Source organism: Phyllobates terribilis, unplaced genomic scaffold (genome assembly GCF_046119375.1).
Source record: "Phyllobates terribilis strain yellow unplaced genomic scaffold, ASM4611937v1 Scaffold_5__5_contigs__length_657084704, whole genome shotgun sequence".
Lineage (NCBI taxonomy): Eukaryota > Metazoa > Chordata > Amphibia > Anura > Dendrobatidae > Phyllobates > Phyllobates terribilis.
Window position 1 is genome coordinate 113362185 of NW_027362765.1, and position 23572 is coordinate 113385756.

The 23572-nt window shown below is 45.1% G+C and overlaps 1 protein-coding gene across 1 annotated transcript in view; it reads right to left on the reverse strand.

Moving 5' to 3' along the window:
- LOC141272245 (uncharacterized) overlaps nt 1-23572 on the reverse strand; it is a 157175-nt gene that overhangs the window by 53688 nt on the left and 79915 nt on the right. Inside the window, exons 6-7 of the mRNA XM_073682763.1 lie at nt 16276-16434; nt 12217-12652 (exon numbers count right to left, since the gene is read on the reverse strand). Of these exons, the coding sequence (XP_073538864.1) occupies nt 12217-12652; nt 16276-16434 (595 nt within the window). The remainder of the gene's footprint in view (nt 1-12216; nt 12653-16275; nt 16435-23572) is intronic.

Consider the following 23572-nt stretch of genomic DNA (forward strand, 5'->3'; position numbering starts at 1 on the left):
TAGTGTAATGTTGGTAGGTGTGGACTCACTGTGCCATGGGTCGGGCTTACCTAGGAGGGGCATAACTAAGTGACTAGAGGGGGTTCGCTAGAGCCTCTGATGGTGAGGACAGGTTTGGCCACCGGTAGTCACCAGGTACCACTCCAAGGCAGTCCCCAGGCAGTGATTTACCGCCAATGGCGGCAGGCCACGCGACTGCTATGGGGCCCGTGACGCGAGGGGGCCCAATAGCAGTCCAGGGGAGGACATACCGCCGCCGGTGCAGCTGCTCCCTGCACACTGCGGGCATGGAGCGATCCCTGCAGCTCTGCTGCTGACAGGAGGAAAATGGCAGCGGAGCTGGAGGGATCCGTTCTCTGCTTCCTCCTTGACACAGACGCGCGCAGCTTGATGACATCATCATGCAGCACTCGCCTGGGTCAGGAAGAAAGTTGCCAGCAACTAGGAGGATGCTGCAGGAGAGCGTGCTGAGAGGTAATTTTTTTTTTTTTACTTAAAACGCTGGGGAGAGGAACAGGAGAATGAGGGGAGGTGGGGGAGAGCAATAGTGGGGCTGGGGAGAGCAATGAGGGGGATGGGGAGAGAAATGATGGGGATGATGGGGCTGGGGAGAGCAATGATGGGGATGTGGTGCTGGGGAGAGCAATGATGGGACTGGGTGGAGCAATGATGGGGCTGGGGAGAGCAATGATGGGGATGTAGGGCTGGGGAGAGCAATGTTGGGGCTGATAGAGCTGGGGAGAGCAATGATGGGGATGGTGGGGCTGGGGAGAGCAATGATGGGGATGGTGGCGATGGGGAGAGCAATTATGGGGATGGTGGGTCTGGGGAGAGCAATGATGGGGCTGATTGAGCTGGAGAGAGCAATGATGGGGATGGTGGTGCTGGGGAGAGCAATGATGGGGCTAATGGAGCTGGGGAGAGCAATGATGGGGATGATGGGACTGGGGAGAGCAATGATGGGGATGGTGGCGATGGGGAGAGCAATAATGGGGCTGAGGAGATCAATGATGTGGATGGTGGGGCTGGGGAGAGCAATGATGGGGATGATGGGGCTGGGGAGAGCAATGATGGAGCTGGGGAGAGCAATTATGGGGATGGTGGGGCTGGGGAGAGAAATGGTGGGGCTGATGGAGCTGGAGAGAGCAATGATGGGGCTGATGGGACTGGGGAGAGCAATGATGGGGATGGTGGGACTGGGGAGAGCAATGATGGGGCTGATAGGGCTGGGGAAAGCAATGATGGGGATGGTGGGGCTGGGGAGAGCAATGATGGGGATGGTGGCAATGGGGAGAGCAATGATGGGGCTGGAGAGAGCAATGATGGGGGTGCTAGTAGAGAGCAATGATGGGGGTTTCACTTTGCTTGTACTGCAAAGCCTTGTATATTTTCCGTGTGCACATAGCCTTACAGTTAATTGGGGAGAGTCACAGAGACTGAATAATTTATATTATTGGGCGGCAGAGATTATAGTTAATGGGGGGCACAGTGCTGCTGATCACTTTGTATTTTGATTACTAAGTGGCTAATAGTATATTAATGGTGGGGTACATATCTGTATTAAGGGGCGCAGTGTGGGGGAGACACAAGTATATATACAATATATGTGACCTTGTTATTTTTAGGGCTGTACTGATCATCGTGACAAGATGATTCGTGGCTGGGAGATGTCGATATGAAGGTCTGACCAGATGGAGAAGAAGCAGCAGAAACTGACTCTGATCAGATGAGACGTTAACAGTAAGTTTCTGGATGTAAATATTATTCAATATCTGCACTGTGTGACTTGGTGTGATAATGTTATTTGTAAAATCCCTTAGGCTGCATTCTCACATTTGTGTGAAATGTCCATGTGCTGCCAGATTTTTTTATCGTATGGTCCACGGACTCGTAGAGTTTTATAGATACATAACACATCCATGAAAATCACGGATCTGAGAATGAAATCTGTGAGGGTCAGAGCCTGTCCTGTTCTGATCCGATTTTGAGGATCAGAATAGGACATGCTCAATGCGTCTGTAAAAGTGGGCAGCACACCGACACTGCACACAGATGCAGGAATGTAGCCGTATTATGTATAGCATACTCAGCATATAGTGTACTCACTTATTATGTATAGCGCCGTGGTTAGTTATATAGTTTCACCTTTTTTTTGTGTAACACCCTCCCTTTTTACGTATCATTCTCTCTAGCTCTAAGGGGTCACAGTTGGGGGATCATACTGTGTTGGGGTCACCATACTTTGCCCTGGGAGTTGAGGTGGGGTACAATAGGGACATTATACTGCGCATGTAGAGGAATTCACCATGGGGGTATCATACTGTGTTTGGGGGACACTTTTGTTGGCATGACACTTTATGGGGCAATGAAAGAGGAATCTAGGACTACAGCAGGGGGAAAATGACTATGTAACGGATGGAAACTTGTGAGATCTGCTCTTGTGTGACCACGACAATTATTTACATTTTTTTTTTTTGGGGGGGGGGCCCAATTAGAACTTCTGCTATGGGGCCCCATGATTCCTATGTACGCCCCTGTCCCCAGGTCTGCAGCATCTGACCGGAAGTCTATGGAGGCAACAGTCAGGGAATGATCCAGCCATTACATAGGGAGCTGAGGATGACGGACGAGATCCAGATGAATGAAGTTGCCCACGGAGCCGGAATCTAGATGGGCAGAGTTAGGTTGCCACCACACTGATGGCCTGTATCAACTGATCCTGACATTCATGCTGAGAACGGACCTCCTTATACAACACTCGTACAGTCGTCTTGGGATCTCTGGGTCCAAACTTGTCAGCAGGATCCATGGCCCCGTAGTGTAATGTTGGTAGGTGTGGACTCACTGTGCCACGGGTTGGGCTTACCTAGGAGGGGCATAACTAACTGACTAGAGGGGGTTGGCTAGAGCCTCTGATGGTGAGGACAGGTTTGGCCACCGGTAGTCACCAGGTACCACTCCAAGGCAGTTTCCAGGACTGCAGCAACTGACCGTAAGTATGAGGTAGAGAGGGGTGAAACAGATGCGTAGTCAGACGGTCCGAGGTCAGGACAGGCAGCAAAGGATCAGTAAATGATCCGAGGTAAGAAGCGGAAAGGTCAGGCAAGACGGAAAACTAGCCAGGTCGGTAATGGGAAGCAGAACACTCAGGCCCGGCGTAAGCACCCGGCGCACCCCGGCAAGTGCAGGGGCCCTGAGCAGGCAGGGGTCCCACTCGCCATCGGGCACCTCAGCGTGCTATGTGGCCTGTGAGCAAAGAAGTCTGTTGCCAGCGCCTGCGAGTGGGCCCCCCCGCTTGTTCAGGGCCCCGGCCGGCACAATACTTACCTCTCCCCGTTCCCTGCAGCTCTGGCCTCTTCCGCGTCTCCTGACTGCGACGTCTCAGGTCAGAGGGCGCGATGACATCTTTCCAGCGCGCCCTCTGCTAAGCAGTCACATTGCAGAGAGCGGAAAGACAGCGATGCTGAGGAGTCTGGAGCAGAGCAGCGGCAGCAGGAGAGGTGAGGTGCGTATTTGATTTTTTTTATTTTTTTTATGTATGGAAGCATGGAGCAATATATGGGGACCATACAGCATATGGGGGGGTTTAGAGTATATGGGGGCCATACAGCATATGGGGGGCATACAGCATATGGGGGGGCATACAGCATGGAGCAATATATGGGGGCCATACAGGCTGCAGCATTATATGGAGCCCATACAGCATGCAGCATTATATGGGGTCCATACATCATGCATCATTATATGAGGGCCTGTATTCTGCATGCAGCATTATATGGGGGCCTGTATTCTGCATTCAGCATTATATGGGGGCCAGTATTCTGCATGGAGCATTATATGGGGGCCAGTATTCTGCATGGAGCATTATATGGGGGCCAGTAACATTGCAGAGACTGGAAAGACAGCGGCGCTGAGGAGTCCGGAGCAGAGCAGCGGCAGCAGGAGAGGTGAGGTGAGTATTTGATTTTTTTATTTTTTTATGTATGGAAGCATGCAGCAATATATGGGGGCCATACAGCATATGGGGGGCATACAACATATGGGAGGCCATACAGCATATGGGGGGCCATACGGCATGGAGCAATATATGGGGGCCATACAGCATATGTGGCCCATACAGCATGGAGCAATATATGGGGGCCATACAGCCTGCAGCATTATATGGGGACCCATACAGCATATGGGGGCCATACAGCATATGGGGGACCTTACAGCATATGGGGGGCTATACAGCATGGAGCAATATATGGGGGCCATACAGCATATGTGGCCCATACAGCATGGAGCAATATATGGGGGCCATACAGCCTGCAGCATTATATGGGGGCCATACAGCCTGCAGCATTATATGGGGGCCATACAGCATGCAGCAATATATGGGGGCCATACAGCATGCAGCTTTATATGGGGGCCACACAGCATGCAGCATTATATGGGGGCCATACAGCATGGAGCAATATATGGGGGCCATACAGCATGCAGCATTATATGGGGGCCATATAGCATGGAGCAATATATGGGGGCCATACAGCATGCAGCATTATATGGGATCCATACAGCATTACAAGGGTGCCAGTATTCTGTATGGAGCATTATATGGGGGCCTGTATTCTGCATGCAGCATTATATGGGGGCCTGTATTCTGCATTGAGCATTATATGGGGGCCCGTATTCTGCATGGAGCATTATATGGGGGCCAGTATTCTGCATGGAGCATTATATGGGAGCCAGTATCCTGTATGGAGCATTATATGGGGGCCAGTATCCTGCATGGAGCACGAAATGGGAGCCAGTATCCTGTATGGAGCGTTATAAGGGGGTCAGTATCCTGTATGGAGCATTATATGGTGCCCATAATACTGTATGGAGGACTATATTGTCCGGTCTGCACTGTGCGCTGCGAGGATTCGCCGGTTTCGGAGATGTGGTAGAATTGACAATAGATATCACTCATGTAATGTAAGAAGTAAGTGAAATCTTCGGCATTGTACTATATATATATTTCTCTGCGGTATCTGTGCATCATGAATTGTGGTATGTGTTAAAGGGGTCCACTGAGACTCTTTCGCCCAGGGCCCACGAAAACCTGGAGCCGGCCCTGAGAACACGGATGCAAGCATAAACGTGGACTAACAGGGTAAGAACCAACGTTCGGGCAGGGAGTAGTAGGAAGAGCTGCCTAATGAAGGCCTGCTAGCACGGGATAGGCCGGGGAAGCTAATCTCTGCAGGACACAGCAGGGTAAAATTAGAAAAAGCTGATACCCCCGGCAAAACGCGCGCCAGGGATGTCTGTCTTGATAAGGATAGTGTGCTGTCTAGTACATTAAGTGCCACTTGTAACACCTCACCGTTTGTTTGTCTCTATGCCATCTTAATCCGCAGTGCACCCGGTAACATGTGAGCCTGGGGGGACATTGGGCATACTGCGAGATCGAGATTCCGGCACCATAGGGGAGACCACGTGCACAGCTGTAACACCTGCACATGGTCTCTTGCTGGCGGGTGGCGTGGGAGAGTGTCGGCAGCTATACATACGGGGCTGCGTGACACTGTGTGCCTTTGGCATACCTGCACACGATCCCTCCTGCTGACCACACACACAGATGTGCGGATGGCGTGGGGGAGTGTCGGTGTAGTATGTTAATGTTTTCTGTTTTAAGATATGATGCCGCAATAACTTAGTTCGGCCACTAGAGGTCACCTTTGAACAAGAGGAGAAAAGACTGAAAACAGGAAGTAGAGAAAAATGGTCGTTTTCCCTGAGGTGATTTTGAAGAGAGGTCCTGCGGTTGAGACATGGAGGACTGGGACTCTAAAGTGATCCAAATTGGACGATGTGATACAGAGGGAGAGGCTCCGTGAGTAAACTCTAATGTGTGACCGGTTTAGTTAGGGAGAGCTTGATAGGATTCACAGCTTCACAAGGAACATTGCTATTAATGAGAATATAGATGGACTGTGTGAACTCCAGCCATAGGAGAGCTCCATGAAATAATACTGGGATTGATCTGAAACGGTTTCTGCTCCTGTGACAGAGAAATTGGTGACCTAGAAAGCTGATCAAATCTTGTGGCTGGATGTCATCATAACCTTATGTGCTCACAAAGAGAACAGTGCACTGTGTACATTTAGTGTTGGTTCAAGTAATTGTCGTGTAAATATATATATATATATATATATTGGGGGGTTCGGTACTCACTAGGTCGCGTTAGAGGTAAGCACGGGACACTGTCTCTTTAAAAATGTCCAAGGCAGGTTTATTATGCTGCATAAACCGCACTTCCAGAAGTAAACAAAAGAAAACCTTGTCCGGCACAGTGTAACAAAACAGAAAGTAAACAGTCCATCCAATATGGCGGGTTCACTCAGTCACGGTCAGTGTCTTTTTACCCTCAAACACTCTGGAGGTCTCCACACCTCCAGCCACAGACACTGAATGAGACTCTTGGTCTCTACCTTATACACACGCCCTGGGGTGGGGATATGTGAGCAGCCAATCCCCCCCATCTCTTATGACTGCTCAAAAAAAACGGCCCTGATACGCCCTATTAACCCTCTCAGCACTATGTGTGCTGGAGCATGCTTTCCCGGTTTCACATCACTGAAGCTGCCAATCTCAGCGACACATATCTCCCCTCAAGGACATGTCCGGCGACCCTCTTACATACCCCCCCCCTCTGCCAAAAGCCAGGGGGCTTGGCATCTTCCGCTAATAAACAGTGGACCCTCGACAATGCATCAGCATTTGCATGCAGTTTCCCAGGCCTATGCTCTACACGGAAGCTAAAATCCTGAAGGGCTAGGAACCACCTGTTCCCCTTTTTCTCGCTCATCCATCTTAGTGGGGCATGGTCTGATACCAGTCCGAACTTCCTGCCTATGAGGTAGTACCTTAGGGTGTCCAGAGCCCACTTGATGGCCAAACATTCCTTCTTCACTATGAAGTAATTTCTCTCACACGATGTCAGCTTCCGGCTTAAATACATTATGGGGTGCTCCTCCTCATTCACCTCTTGTGATAGGACAGCACCCAGGCCGACATCTGACGCGTCCGTCTGGACCACAAATTCCTTTGAGAAAATCCAGAGCCACCAGCACTGGCTGTTTACACAGAGCCTGCTTTAGTTCCTGGAAAGTCATCTCTGCTTCTGGAGACCACTTAGCCATAACTGACTTTGTCCCTTTTAGGAGGTCTACCATGGTGAAGTTGGGGATGAAGCGGCGGTAGTAGCCCACGATGCCCAGGAATGCTCTGACCTGCTTTTTTGAGAGAGGTTGTGGCCAACCCTGGTACGCGTCAATTTTATTTATTTGGGGCTTGATCACGCCTCTACCTACGACATAGCCCAAATACTTGGCTATCTCCATGCCCATGGCACATTTCTTCAGGTTGGTGGAAAACCCCACCTTCCGAAGAGCTTCAAATATCGCCTGGACTTTACTCAGATGGCTACCCCAATCCTGGCTGTAGATCACAATATCATCCAGGTAGGCCACTGCATACTTCCTGTGGGGAGCTAGCAACCCAAACGGCATTCTGGTGTATTGGAAACACCCATCTGATGTTGAAAAGGCCGTCTTCTCCTTGGCCTCTTGGGACATAGGGATCTGCCAATACCCTTTTGTGAGGTCAAGGGTGGTGATGTACTTGGCTGGCCCTAGCCTCTCAATTAGTTCATCTACCCTGGGCATTGGGTGCGAATCAAACTTAGAGACTTCATTCAGTTTCCTATGGTCATTGCAGAAGCGCCACTCTCCATCTGGTTTCGGCACTAAGACTATGGGACTGGACCAGCCACTCTTAGACTCTTCGATTACCCCCATATTCAGCATGCGCTTCACCTACCTCGAGATCACCTCTTGGCGGGCTTCAAGAATCCGATATGGCTTCATATTCACTCGGACATGCGGCTCTGTAAGTACCTCATGCTCTATGACCGGAGTACAGCCCGGTAGCTCCGAGAATAGGTCCTTGTTCAGCTGTAGCAATTCCCGGCATTGTTGCTTCTGGGCACGTGACAGCGACTCTGCCACCTTGACTTCCTCCACATTGGTTTCAGTCTTTGGTATCAAACACGGAGCTTCCACAGGCTCCCTGTCTCGCCTCGGCTTAATGAGGTTGACGTGGTACATCTGGTAGGGCTTCCTTCTCCCTGGTTGGTGGACCCTATAGACGTCACCAACCTTTTGAATCACTTCATAGGGGCCCTGCCACTTGGCCAGGAACTTGCTCTCCACTGTAGGTACCAGCACTAGTACCCGATCCCCAGGGTTGAAATATCTCACCCTCGCTGATCTATTGTACACTCTCGACTGTGCCTGTTGTGCTTTGAGGAAGTGTTCTTTCACAATGGGCATCACCTCTGCAATCCTCTCCTGCATCTGGGCCACATGTTCGATTACACTCTTGTGGGGTGTAGACTCCGCCTCCCAGGTCTCCTTTGCCACGTCAAGGAGTTCGCGGGGGTGTCGGCCATATGACCACTCGTGCCACAGGGTAGTTCTTAGTGTCCCCATGGATACAGCGGACACCAACCTTTTCCCCCAGAACCAGTTGATGAGGAACTGCGGCCCTCATTAGGGTTACCAAACGCCCCCAGTCTAATAGAGCAGTTACTTGCATACCATTCACCGACACGAGGCATGCCTGCGGTCCCTCGCCTGATTGAGGAACAGCACTGCAGGCAGGATATGCAAAGTACGAGCAGTGCAGTCCTGCGCTGCAGTCCATTGGCTCGTTGGTCATGGGGCAACGGGACGGCTATGTGACCTGGGGTATGACACCTCCAACATACTACGTTATGGGGCAGGACCTTGGGCAGCAACTCAGACCCCTCCTGAGCTCTAGGACGCCCCCCAAGTGTGGCTCTAGATCCCCTCATTTGGGTGTCCGCCCCCTTTTGGGAAACCCCAGTATGGAGACGCTACGACTCCTTGTTTCCCCAAGGAACTCTCAACCGCCTGGTATCTTTCCACCAACTCCACCAAGTCATCGGTTTTGCAGGGATCTCCCTGGGCAACCCAGGATTGCACCAACCTCGGAAGGGAGTGTATGAACCTGTCCATGACAACTTTCTCAACCATTTGTGCAGGGGAGGAAGATTCAGGTTGCAACCACTTTTGGACCAGGTGTAGGAGGTCGAACATCTGGGACCGGGGTGGTTTGTCATTGCAATAGGCCCAGTGGTGCACCTGTTGCGCCTTGACAGTCAGAGTCACTCCCAAGCGCGCCAAAATCTCATTTTTCAACTTGGCGTACTCCTTTGCGTCCCGCAAGGCCAGGTCATAATAGGCCTTCTGCGGCTCCCCTGTTAAATATGGTGCCAGCACCTCTGCCCACTGCTCCGGAGGCAATTTCTCCCATTCCGCCACCCTCTCAAAGACCGTCAGGAACGCCTCGACATCTTCACCCGGGGTCATCTTTTGCAACGCTCTCCTTACCGTCTTCCTGACGTGTGAGTCATCACCTGGAGTAGGGGGTGGGGCGGTTGCCCTGCCACGGATCACCTCGGCCAGGAGCTCCATCTGCTGCTTGTGCTGTAGTTGTTGCATCTGCTGCTGCTGTTGCCACTGCTACTGCTGTGCTTGCTGCTGCTGTTGCCACTGCTGCTGCTGCTGTTGGTGCTGCTGGAGGTTAGCCTGCACTAGTTGCTTAATCAGCTCCTCCATATTGCCGGACGTCACTTGCTGGCTGGCGGCCTTCACCCAGGACATAAACTGTTTCTTATAGCAGTCACACTGCCCCTTGGGATTCGTGCCCGTGCTTCTAGCACCAAATGTGGGGTTCAGTACTCACTTAGCCGCGTAAGAGGTAAGCACGGGACACTGTCTCTTTAAAAATGTCCAAGGCAGGTTTATTAGGCTGCATAAACCGCACTTCCAGAAGTAAACAAAAGAAAACCTTGTCCGGCACAGTGTAACAAAACAGAAAGTAAACAGTCCATCCAATATGGCGGGTTCACACGGTCACGGTCAGTGTCTTTTTACCCTCAAACACTCTGGAGGTCTCCACACCTCCCGCCACAGACACTGAATGAGACTCTTGGTCTCCATCTTATACACACGCCCTGGGATGGGGATATGTGAGCAGCCAATCCCCCCTATCTCTTATGACTGCTCGAAAAAAACGGCCCTGATATGCCCTATTAACCCTCTCAGCACTATGTGTGCTGGAGCATGCTTTCCCGGTTTCACATCACTGTAGCTGTCAACCTCAGTGACACATATCTCCCCTCAAGGACATGTCCGGCGGCCCTCTTACAATATATACAGTATATATATCAAGGGGAAAACAGGGTACCGGGAATCTATTGTAATTAAGACGGGAGGCGGGTGTAAGATTGTACTCCTGAGAGGACCACGTGTCACGGTCACGGTAGAATTACGGGTAGGCCCTGTACTGGATAAGGTTGGGAGTGGTATAGCCTGGGGGTAGTCCTTCTCCATACTGTGAAGCTGGGACTTGGGATCTCTCAGGCTGTATAAGTTGTATGTGTGATTGTTGGCTGTTGTAGGCCATACCTTGTTTAGAAGAGAAAATACTGTAAGGCTGTGTGTCCACGATGCGTTTTTTAAGCGTTTCTGCAGCGGCAATTCTGCTGCAGAAACGCTTAAAAAACGCTTGGTAGAAGGCCTGCCATGTCCCCCAATGATAATCCGCATGTGCTGTGCACATGCTGCGGAAATTTCCGCTGCGGGTTATCATTGCGGAAAAAAACGCAGTACTACCAATTATTTTACGGAAGCGCTGCGTTTTCGCTGCCATTGACTTGCATTGGAACGCATGTCATCTGCATCACTGCATCTGTACATGCGGAATCCATGCGTTTCAATGTGCGGATGGTACCCGGGTTTGGAGAAGAGGAGACTCTCCTCTTGACCCTGGTGCCATAGAACCTGTTAAAAAAAGAATAAAATAAAAAATAAATATTATACTTACCTTCTGATGGCCTCCGGTGTGCTTGTCTTGGCTTGCCGGGAGCTCACGGTAGACTAAAGGACCTGCGCTGACGTCATTTAGTCATGTGACGGGTCACGCGACCGCTGACGTCGGCAGGTCCTTAAATCTACCGCGAGCTGCTGGCAAACAGAGACAAGGACTCCGGGGGCCATCAGAAGGTAAGTATATATTTATTTTTTTATTTTTTACCATTCTTTAAGGTCACACTAGATAAATCCATGCCGGTTGCATGGATTTATATAGTGTGACCAAGTTGTCAAGCACTTTCCAAGTGATGCTAAAATCGCTTGGAAAGCGCTTGTCAACCCGCATGCCTAAATGCAAGTGAAGAATGCTTCACATCCGCATGTCCCTGGCAGGAAAAACGCATGTACAATCCGCATGTACAATCCGCATGTACAATCTGCATGCGTTTTTTCTGCCAGGAAGATGCAGAAACGCTCAGGAAAAATCCGGAGCATTTCTGCATCGTGGGCACATAGCCTAATTTATTGCAAGTTATAAAAAAAAGAAGCTCGTTTGGTGACATATCAGAGAGTCATTCATAGCATCGCCGTATCTCACACACACTCATATATGACTGCGTTACAGTCGTTACTCGGCGGCTATAATAACGGGCTGCACAACACTATGCTATTGACACACACACAATGACAATTTGTTTCACTAATGTGCCAATATAACTACACTGCGGCAGTACATTTATCATATGAACTCTGCTGCCGGTATAGACATAAATTAATGGCGGCTATCATAATTGAGACAATGTGGTAATCTATTGTCTCCAGAACAAATTATATAATAGCTTAGCTACAAATGGTCTATAATAAAATGTAATAGTGTAGAGCAACAATTTAGTGACATCATAAAAGTCAAAAAAACACCTTTGACCTAATGCAGTGTAATAATAGGATATCATTTATCCCCTCTAATACAAGTAGGGCATCAAGTTATAGTCTTATAATGTGGACATATGAAACCAAACCATAAATTTTAAGGGACATTGGTTAGGGGTCCATAATTATTAATATCTCTGCTGTTTTTTTTATCAGGATTCTAATGGGCCATAGTGATAGATTGTATATAATAACATATCAACTGTGAAGAACATTTCAACACATGAAGAAGATCCCAGAATAATAAATGGCACATGAGGAGGTACAGATTTTGTGTTGAGGCCTGGAAATTTCTTTTAGCCAAATCTCTGAATGTCAATGATGGTGTGATATCCAGTTTATGGAGGATGCCCCTTACCTTTTCCTGGGATATAGTGTTCCAATGGAAGGCTTTGGTTCTGATTTGTAGCACTGTTCGTAGAGTGACTGGTAATGGAGGAGGTAAGAAGGGACCAGGAGTCAGGATCTGAGGAGCACTAGGGAAGCAGAGTCTCTTATCTGTACCTACTGCCTCTGAACCGTTCGGGTTCCCAGGGGCTACCGGCTGTGATTTAACTTCGTCATAAATCTGGAGACTATCAGCCAACTTAAGACATGGACTGTGGCAGTGGGGTTGACTGTACACCACCTTATCCTTATCCATCTCCATATCCTCGGAGGCAGCTGATTTGCCTTCAGGCAGAGGACGTTGATGATTCTGCAGGCAGAGCTCCTCCAGGATGGATACCCAGTCGTCTCGCATAGATTTTGTTTTCTCCAGGATCTTATTCTGCTCATTTAATGGTATCCGGAATCTAATATAACAAAGAAAATATACATGTGACCAATGGAACAGGAAGAGAGCAGTGATTTCAGTAGATTTTCATAGAAAACATTCAATATTAGTAGAGCAGAGTTTTGCAAGCAAACAAGCAAAAGGTGACTGTGTTGAGGGTTTTCTGATTTAAGGGCCCCTATACAGCTGCAGGTTCCGTAGACTGATCAATCTGTTGTCACCAGCCTTTACAAATCATAAACTGTGTTATTGAAGCACTCCTAGGAAGATTTTTTTTTATCAACTCTACCGCCTCCTCCAAGATCCAGCGCTTTTCTGCTCCTCTTCTCAGTGATGTCACCTTTCTTCAGACTCTTTTGGGTCACACTGCATTCTCTGTGACCCAGAAGTGGCTTTTACAATGCAAGTTTATGGAGCATCAGAACAAAGCTACATAGGTTTTCATTGTAAAAGAGACTTCCGGCTCACTCAGAGCAGTGCCACCCAGTGCCACCCAGAGAGTCTGAAGAGCAGTGATGTCACTGAGAAGAGGAGTGGAAAGGCGCTGGATCCCGGAGAAGGCAGCGGTAGGTGAGTATATTAACACACTGACACTACACTACATACATATATACCCTGATTTAGTTAAAAAAAAAAGTTTTTATGGGGGTTTTCTTCAATACTAGTCTTGCATTAACAGTATGGTTTCCAAGTTAGAAGTGTACAAGGACCCTTGGTGGCAACGGTCCCTTACCCTATAGAAGTATGAAGGATTTGAAGAGGAGGAGAGAGCCTGGTATGTAGGGATGCCGTCAGCACCCGGTGCACTCAGTCAAGTGCCGGGGCCCTGGACCATCAGGGGGGCCCACTTGCCGTCTGGGCCTGGGCCGCTCTCCCTGCAGCTGTGCAGGGCTGCTGGCGCTGTTAGATGGGCATCACTTTACCAGACATGGCCGCGCGCAGTGCGCTGTGCAGCTGTGTCTGCTAGTAATGACGCAGCTCAGTCGGCACTGAAACTTTAATTTTGCTTGTATGTTGCCCCAGCCGCGTCATTACTAGCAGACACAGCCGCACAGCGCACGGCCATGTCTGGTAAAGTGAAGCCCATCAAACAGCGCCAGTGGCCCTGCACAGCAGCTGGGGGAGTGGCCCGGGCCCCGACAGCGAGTGGGCCTCCCTGATGGTCCAGGGCCATGTCTGTGAAAGTGAGGGCTATCAAACACGCACCGGGGACCCTGCACAGCCACATGACAGGAGCTGGACAGGAGATAGGTGGGGGGGGGGGATGAGCAAGGCTTGTTGCCAGCTTCCCCATATTAAAAATATTTCTAATGTGTCTGTGTGTGCATGTATGATGTGAATATTTGGACAGTTACTGAATCTTCGTGATTTAGGCTCTGAATGCCCCTATTTTTTAATTCAAATGAAACAACTGAAACACCGACTTCCTGTAGAGTGTTCTTCACTTGGGTGCATGTTGTGATGGGGATTTTCTTCACCATGGAAAGGATTCTGCGATCATCCACCACTGTTGTCTTCTGTGGACGTCCAGGCCTTTTTGAGCTCCCAAGCTCACCAGTGCTCTCTTTTTATTGCAGAATGAACCAAACTGTTGATTTGGCCACTCCTAACATTTCTTGTATCTCTCTGATGGATTTCTTCTATTTTTTTTTAGCCCAATGATTCTCTGTTTCTCTTCCATTGAGAGCTCTTTTGACTGCAAGTTGTGGGTTCCCAGCAACAGCTTCCAAATGCAAATGCCACACCTGGAATCAGCTGCCGACCTTTTATCTGCTTAATTGATGATGGATTAACGAGGGCAAAGCTCATGCAGCCCATTGAAGAGCTTTTGAGATAATTGACAAATTACTTTTGGTCCCTTTAAAAAGAGACAGCTACATTAAAAAGCTGTAATTCCTAAACCCTTACTCCAAATTAGGATGTGAATACCCTCACATTAAACCTGAGAGTCTGCACTTTAAACCCATATGGATCATGTATCCTGAATATATTTTGGTAAAAATCAAAAATGCCAAAACCTGTGTTACTGTCCAAAAATTTCTGGACTAATGGTATCACAAAAGATTTACAGCTTTTGACGTTTTTATTCCTGCTTTACTAAAAAGGGGGTGAAGGGGCAGGATGAGGCATGGTGATGCCTACACGGCACATTCATCACAATTAACGCCGCAGCGCCAGGCTTTATGATTCGGCCTTGGGTCTATGACCTTCTCCTCATATTCGGCTCCAAAGATTTAATTAAATTAAATGAAAATACCATTTTCTTTTTGAATTTTCTGCTACTAGAAATTGTTTTTGTTTTTGAGTCATTTAACTAAGAAGGAAAATCTTATATTTATCTGAATATTTCCCAGTAATTTAATTGTGGCAGTTCATTATCCTGTGGAGGGGATATGGGGCGAGAACAATCTGCTACAATGTATCAGCGCACAGAAATGTTACAGTGTATCTATTAATGTGAATGCACATCAGGCTAAGCGCAGCTCTGGGTCTAACATTTTCAGGCAGCACTAATTGCTGACATAGTAGCAGCCGGGGAGTCCAGGGTTTGTTAGGATTTGGCTGTGCTTTGTGCATTGAGCTGCTCTGCATGGAGAAAGGAAAGACTCCGCATGTCCCCTGGATCCTGCAGAGGGTTCTGCCGCAGGTGAAAGGTCTCAGCCCCGTTCTAAATGCTCCTGATTATTAGACCTTTGCCGAACTTTTTAAACTTTGCACAAAGTTATCTGAACTCCTCGAATAATGGATAATGGATCTTGAGATTTTTGCAGCAAATGAAATGACCAGATTTGACATAAGGTCTATAAATTAGTGATTAGCATCAACACCATTGATTTAAAGCAATTAAAAATAAGGCTCCTCCCCTTTGCAGAGGCTCCTCCCATCATTTTCTTGGCGGTTTAGTTACATGTAGTTTAGTCTTCTATTCTTGCTCCATGCACTACCTTCCTACTAGGACAATCTGTGCAAACTGAGATGCACAATAAAGCATGGTAGAAGGGCAGAGAAGAAGCTTAAATGGGTTGAGGGAAGTGTATTGTATACAAGTGAATTGAGAGAGGCCGAGAGTGTCTAGTCAGCACGTGACCACATGTATGAAAATCAGATACTTACATTCATGAGACCGTCTACTCACACCACCGTCACTGGAGAATCCTGACAGCATGCCTGATGCGTGTACTGTGAGGATTCAGAAGTCCATAGACACAGAGTGACTGTAGACTTTCAGCCCAAGCCTAGAAAGCCCAGGAGTAATATTATAGTAGCTATATTCTTGTACATAGGGGGCAGTATTATAGTAGTAATATTCTTGTACATAGGGAGCAGTATTATAGTAGTTATATTCTTGTTCATAGGAGCAGTATTATAGTAGTTATATTCTTGTACATAGGGGCAGTATTATAGTAGTTATATTCTTGTACTTAGGAGACAGTATTATAGTAGTTATATTCTTGTACATAGAGGCAGTATTATAGTAGTTATATTCTTGTATATAGGGGTAGTATTATAGTAGTTATATTCTTGTACATAGGGGCAGTATTATAGTAGTTATATTCTTGTACATAGGGGCAGTATTATAGTAGTTATATTTTTGTACATAGGGTCAGTACCGTAGTAGTTTTGCATTGGTTCTCCACTTACACATATGTATTTCCAGTGCTGTTGATGGAGAATGTAGGCATGGAGTTGTATGTTCCGACACACACTTCACAATCAGACAGCTTGACACTAATTTTTTCTGGCGATAGCTTCTGGGCGCAGTAAAATATGAGTTCATCTCTCTTCACTTTTACCAAATATCTGGAAAACAATGCAGGGAAATATTTTATTTACACAGTACCAGCACCACACAGAATAACACATTTCCCCCCAAAGGTTTATGTGTTTTTGTGCTGTTTATCTAATTTATAACTGGAGTCTAATGCAGAAAGAAATTGTACTACTTTAACCACTTCGCGCCAGAGCCTGTTTTTGCCTTCGTGACCAGGCCAATTTTTTCAATTCTGACCACTGTCACTTTATGAAGTAATTACTCTGGAACACTTCAACGGATCCCCCTGATTCTGAGATTGTTTTTTCATGACATATTGTACTTCATGATAGTGGTAAAATTTCTTCGATATCACTTGCGTTTATTTGTGAAAAAATCTGAAATCTGGCGAAAATTTTGAAAATTTTGCAATTTTCAAACTTTGAATTTTCATGCCCTTAAATCAGAGAGATATGTCACACAAAATAGTTAATAAATAACATTTCCCACATGTCTACTTTACATCAGCACAATTTTGGAACCAAAATTTTTTTTTGTTAGGAAGCTATAAGGGTTAAAAGTTGACCAGCGATTTCTAATTTTTCCAACAAAATTTACAAAAACATTTTTTCAGGGACCACATCTTATTTGAAGTGACTTTGAGGGGCCTTTATGACAGAAAATACCCAAAAGTGACACCATTCTAAAAACTGCACCCCTCAAGGTGCTCAAAACCACATTCAAGAAGTTTATTAACCCTTCAGGTGTTTCACGGGAATTTTTGGAATGTGGAAGAAAACAATGAACATTTAACTTTTTTTCACAAAAATGTTACTTTAGACCCAATTTTTTTATTTTCACAAGGGTAACAGGAAAAAATGGAATACACAATTTGTAGTGCAATTTCTCATTACCGCGCTGATACCTCATATGTGAGGGAAAACCACTGTTTGGGCGCACTGCAGGGTTCAGAAGTGAAGGAGCGCCATTAGACTTTTTGCCTAAACAGTGGAAACCCCCCACAAGTGACACCATTTTGGAAACTAGACCCCTTAGGGAACTTATCTAGATGTGTGGTGAGCACCTTGCACCCCCAGGTGCTTCACAGAAGTTTATAATATTGAGCCGTAAAAATACAATTTTCAAATTTTAACAAAAACATTTTTCAGCCCTTAATTTTGCATTATCATAAGGGTAATAGGATAAATTGCACCATGAAATTTGTTGTGCAATTTCTCCTGAACACGCAGATACCCCATATATGGAGGAAAACCATTGTTTGGGCGCGCGGCAGGGTTTGGAAGGGAAGGATCGCCATTTGACTTTTTGAATGTAAAATTTGTTTGAATAATTAGCGGACGCCATGTTGCATTTGGGGAGCCCCTGATGTGCCTAAACAGTGGAAACCCTCCACAAATGACACCATTTCGGAAACTAGACCCCTTAGGCAACTTGTCTAGATGTGTGGTGAGCACGCACCTTGCACCCCCAGGTGCTTCACAGAAGTTTATAATACTGAGCCGTAAAAATAAAATTTTCACATTTTTCCCACAAAAAATGTTTTTCATCCCCTAATTTTGCATTATCATAAGGGTAACAGGATAAATTGTACCATGAAATTTGTTGTGCAATTTCTCCTGAGTACGCCGCGCCGATACCCCATATGTAGGGGCAAACCACTGCTTTGGTGTACGGCAGGGTTCGGAAGAGAAAGGAGTGCTATGTTGGCTGGGATAGGTTGCAGACACCATGTCACATTTGAAGAGTCGCTGACATGCCGAAACAGCAGAAACCCCCACAAGTGAACCCATTTTGTAAACTACACCTCTCAAGGAATTCATCTAGGGAAGTAGTGAGTATTTTTTAATTTTTAAATTTATACCATTGGGCAGTGAAGAAAACATAATTATATTTTTACCACAAAAAAATGTTTTACCCTCAGATTTTACATTTTCACACTGAGCAATGGGTAAAAATGGTGCCGAAATGTGTCACACAATTTCTTCTAAAAGTGGCAATACCCCACATGTGGCTGTATCGTACCGCTTAGCCATACGGCGAGATCTGGGAGGGACAATTGGAGAACAAATTATTGTAGAATAGGCATTTGGATTTGGGAGCACAAAATTTTCTGAATTTCTTTTAGGGGGCAAGGGCCATTTCTCTTTTCCAGAGCCTTTCTGCTACCAGTAACTTGGAAGTCCCTTATATTTTTAACAGATGACGGACCTGAGTGGGGACTAGCTTTTTTTTGAGGACCGAGTTGAAGCTGTTATTGGGAACATTTTACGTAACATTTATCCTGCGCTCTAGGCTGAGCACTTACATCGGGGTTTCCATCTAAATTTCCAAGTGATGTAATTCAGATGAAACCCCTGCAGGATCCATTCACTATAATGAGGCAGTTGAGTTACTCTGGACTCTGTCTGGCCTCTGTTTAGCTGTGTCCTTTTTTTCAGAAGTGCACAAAACTGTGGCCAACCGCACTTTTATGCACGCCTAAAAAAAATGACATTGTGGGATCACAGGCCAGATGGCATCCACAGTGGCCTCTATCTGCCTCATTACAGGGAATCTTCCATCTTGGGTTCCATCTGAATCACGTATTTCAGAGATTTACACGGAAACTCTGGTGTAAGTGCTCAGCGCAGAGCGCAGGATAAATGTGAGCAGAGCCTTACTGCGATCTTTGGGAGACATAATAATCAAATCAGTAGCAGGTGAAGAATTCGTTTTATTTATTTTTTACGCCGTTCCTCGTGCGGTATAAGTGATGAGTTTACTTTATTCTTCGGGTCGGTGCAATTACAGAGATACCAGATTTATATCGGGTTTTTATGATTGACAGCAGTCACACACTAAGAGGCAGCATTATTCTTCGGGTCAGTACGTTTACAGCGATACTACACTTACTGTATATTTTTTTATGTTTTGGCGCTTTTACACAATAAAACTATTTTATAGAAAAAATATTTTTTTTGCATCGCTTTATTCTGAGAGCTATAACTTTTTTATTTTTTGGCTGATGAAGCTGTATGGCGGCTTTTTTTTGCAGAACAAGATGAAGTTTTCAGCGGTACCATTTTTATTTCCATTTTGCTTTTTGATCGCATTTTTTTCCACTTTTTGTTTGGCGATATGATGAAAAAGCATCGTTTTTTGCTCCGTTTTTTATTTATTTTTATTACAGTGTGCACAGAAGGAGTTAATTAGTGTGACAGTATTATAGATCGGGTTGTTTCGGACGCGGCGATACCAAATATGTGTACTATTTTTGTTTTTGCATAAATATACGGATTTATTGGTTTAATATTTTATTTATTTATTTTTATTTATTTTGTGATTTTTTTTTTAACAGTTTGAAAACATTTTTTAGACTTTTTTTTTTACATTTTTACTTAGTCCCTGTATGGGACATTAATTTTTGTTTTTCTAATCACTGTTCTCATGCAATGTAATAGACATGTATTGCATTGCATGAGAAGTTTGCTGACAGTTTCACACTGTCTGTCTCCTGCTAGGCTTCAGCTGCAGGCTGAGCTCAGCAGGACACCATATATGGCAGATCTGGAGGCGGTCATGTGACCTCCAGCTGCCATAACAACGGAAGGTCCTGGAAGGCATCAGGGGACCGTCATAGAGGTAAGTGGACGACCCCCTCTCCTCCCACTATCTTCTATATGCCACGATCACTATAGATCGCGGCATATAGAAGATAGGAAAGGGTTAACATCATTAGGACCTGATCCAATCAGGTCCCGATGATGTCCCCTGTCAGAGCTGTCGCTCTGAACCGCAACTGCAGCACTTGCAGGACCCTGGGGGTCCTGAGGGCTGTGGGACCACCGACGACCGTTCATAAACGTCGGCGCTGCACAGAGCCCAGGCAGCGCCGACGTTTATGTACAGTGGGCGGTTGGGAAGCGGTTAAAGTTTTCTAATGCTGCTAATTGTTTAAAAAAATCAATGTAATATAGTTTAAATTTTTTTCTACAGTTATTGTTCAGGTTTTTTCTTGGTCCTGGGGTGAAGAGACTGAATCAGCAGCTATTTTATTTGTTATTGAAAGTAATATAAATCCTACTCTGATGTCTCCCAATGGCTTAGAGTTCACTCCAAAGTAGAAAGAAAACATAGAAACCTTTTACAAACCAACCATAAACATATTATTTTCTATTTATCTCCACCTTTTAATATTACATCATTTTTAAATATTTTTTTTAATATATCATTATAGAGGTCAGAAATTTTGTTCCAATACAAAACTCTTAATTCCTTTTATAGACCTAGAATAACATGAAAATCACAACTTTTAGCAGTCACCACTAGGGGGAGCACAGGAGCTTGCTGAAAGTGTCAAAGCCAAACACAAAAGACGAAATTTTATCATGTAATTCTTTGTCTATGCAGGGCATTGATTCTTTATCTGAAAAACAGACTGTTAAAGTATATTAACCCTTAAGCAACCTTCATGTTACTTTGTTTGGCAAAATTCTGCACAGCTTATATAATACAGGTTCAGGGACTCAGCCCCCTCCATACTCCACAGGTGCTGGCTGGTTTACGCAGTAGACATCTGACTGATAACTGATGCTGTCAGAGTTTTCCTAGTTTGCAACATTTTAATCTCTTAAATGCCACTGTCAAGCCTGCAGCAGCATTTGCAATGTGCCATTCATTCTTTCCATCAAAAGATTGTGAAGCTCAGGCTTTGTTGTAGACCAATAATTATACAGTACACTGCCATACTACTACAGTATGGCAGTGTATTGTAAAGATGAACAATCGATTGTAGGTTTAAGTCCAAAGGGAACTAACTAAAAATATAAAAAAAACAGAAATATAGAAAAAAAAATAATTGTATAAATAAATATATATATATATATGCACGCACACAAAGAAATCCAAACCTACAGGACCCTGTGTAAAAAAGTAATTGTCCCCCCCCCATTAAAACATAAATTAACTGGTTTATCACATCTTTGGGAAGCTACGTTCAATTTCCCTAGCCACACAGGCCTGATTACTGCCACACATGTTCTCAATAGAGACATCACTTACATAAGACCTGCCTGACAAAGTGAAGTAGACCAAAAGATCCTCAAAAGCTAGACATCTTGCTGCCATCCAAAGTAATTCAGGAACAAATGAGAAACTAAGTAATTGAGATCTATCAGCCTGGAACAGGTTATAAAGCCATTTCTAAAGCTTTGGGACTCCAGCGAACCACAGTGAGATCCATTATCCACAAATGGCGAAAACATGGTGAAGCTTCCCAAGAGTGACCAGCCGACCAAATTACCCCAAGAGACAACACTCATCCAGTAAGTCAAAAAAGACCCCACAACAACATCCAAAGAACTGCAGGTCTCACTTGCCTTAGTTAAGGTCAGTGTTCATGACTCCACCATAAGAAAGACACTGGGCAAAAATGGCATGCACTGCAGAGTTCCAAGACGAAAACCACTACTGAGCAAAAAGAACATAAAGGCTCATCTGAGTTTTGCCAGAAAGCATGCTGATGATCGCCAAGACTTTTGGGAGAATACTTTGGACTGACGAGACAAAAGTTGAACTTTTTGGAAGGTTTATGCCCCATTACATCTGACGTAGAAGTAACACAGCATTTCAGAAAAGGAACATCATACCAACAGTAAGATATGGAGGTGGTAGTGTGATGATCTGGGGCTGTATTGCTGCTTTAGGACATGGAAGACTTACTGTGGAAAATGGAACCATGAATTCTGCTGTATACCAAAATTTCCGAAGAAGAATGTCCGGCCATCCGTTCGTGACCTCAAGCTTAAGTGCATTTGGGCTATGCACATGATCTAAAACGCACCAGCAAGTCCACCTCTGAATGGCTTAAGAAAAACAAAATTAAGACTTTGGAGTTGCCTAGTCAAAGTCCTGACCTTAATCCAATTGAGATGCTGTGGCATGACCTTAAAAAGGCGGTCCATGCTCAGAAACCCTCCAATGTGGCTGAATTACAACAATTTTGCAAAGATGAGTGGGCAAAAATTCTTCCAGAGCATTGTAAAAGACTCATTGCCAGTTATCGCAAATGCTTGATTGTAGCTGTTGCTGCTAAGGGTGGCCCAACCAGTTATGAGGTTTAGGGGGCAATCACTTTTCCACACAGGGCCTTGTAGGTTTGGATTTCTTTTTCCTTAATAATAAAAGACCTTAATTTAAAAACTGCATTTTGGGTTTACTTGTGTTTTCTTTGTCTAATATTTAAATTTGTTTTGTGATCTGAAACATTTAAGTGTGACAAACATGCAAAAGAATTGGAAATCAGGAAGCGGACAAACACTTTTCACACCACTGTGTATATGCAGATGTGGAGAAAATTATTGCTACCCTTCTGTTAAACCCTTCATGTCTGGGCTATTTTCCATTTTTGTGCTTTAATTTTTTCCTTTACTTCTTCCAAGAGCCATAACTTTTTTATATTGTTTCTGTTGACATAGCTATATGAGGGCTTTTTTTTTTGCGGGATGAGTTTTTTTTTTTAACGACACCATTCATTTAATCATGTGATGTACTAGAAAGTGTGAAAAAAATTCCAATCTGCGGTGAAATTGCAAAAAAAGTACAATTCCACAATTGTTTTTGGTCATTTTATTTACCATATTCACTATACTGTAAAACTTACTTGGCATTATGATTCTCCAGATCATTACAATTATGCAGATACCAAACATGTATAGTTTTTTTTTTAAGTGGTAAAAATAAAATTCTGAAATTTTTTTTACTTTTGTCGCCATTTTCCGAGACCTGTAATATTTTAGATTTTTGGTTGATGAGGCTGGGTAAGGGCTTATTTTGTGCATTCTGAGTTTACATTTTTATTTATACCAATATGGGTCAAATACATTTTACATTGCATTTTATTGCAGTGCTGTGGAGACCAAAAAATCGTAATTCTGGCGTATAGATTTTTTTTTGTCATTACGCCATCTATCGCATAGGTTATTATATTTTGATAGATCGGACTTTTATAGACATAACGATACCACATATGTGTATGTTTTAATTTTTTTATTATAAATTTATTTTTAATGGGGCAAATTTGAACCAGATTTGAACCTTTATTTTTTTTTATGCTTTTATATTTTTTTTATTTTACTTTTCACTGTATCTGTTAGTCCCCTTAGGGGACTTTTACCTGCAATTGTCTGA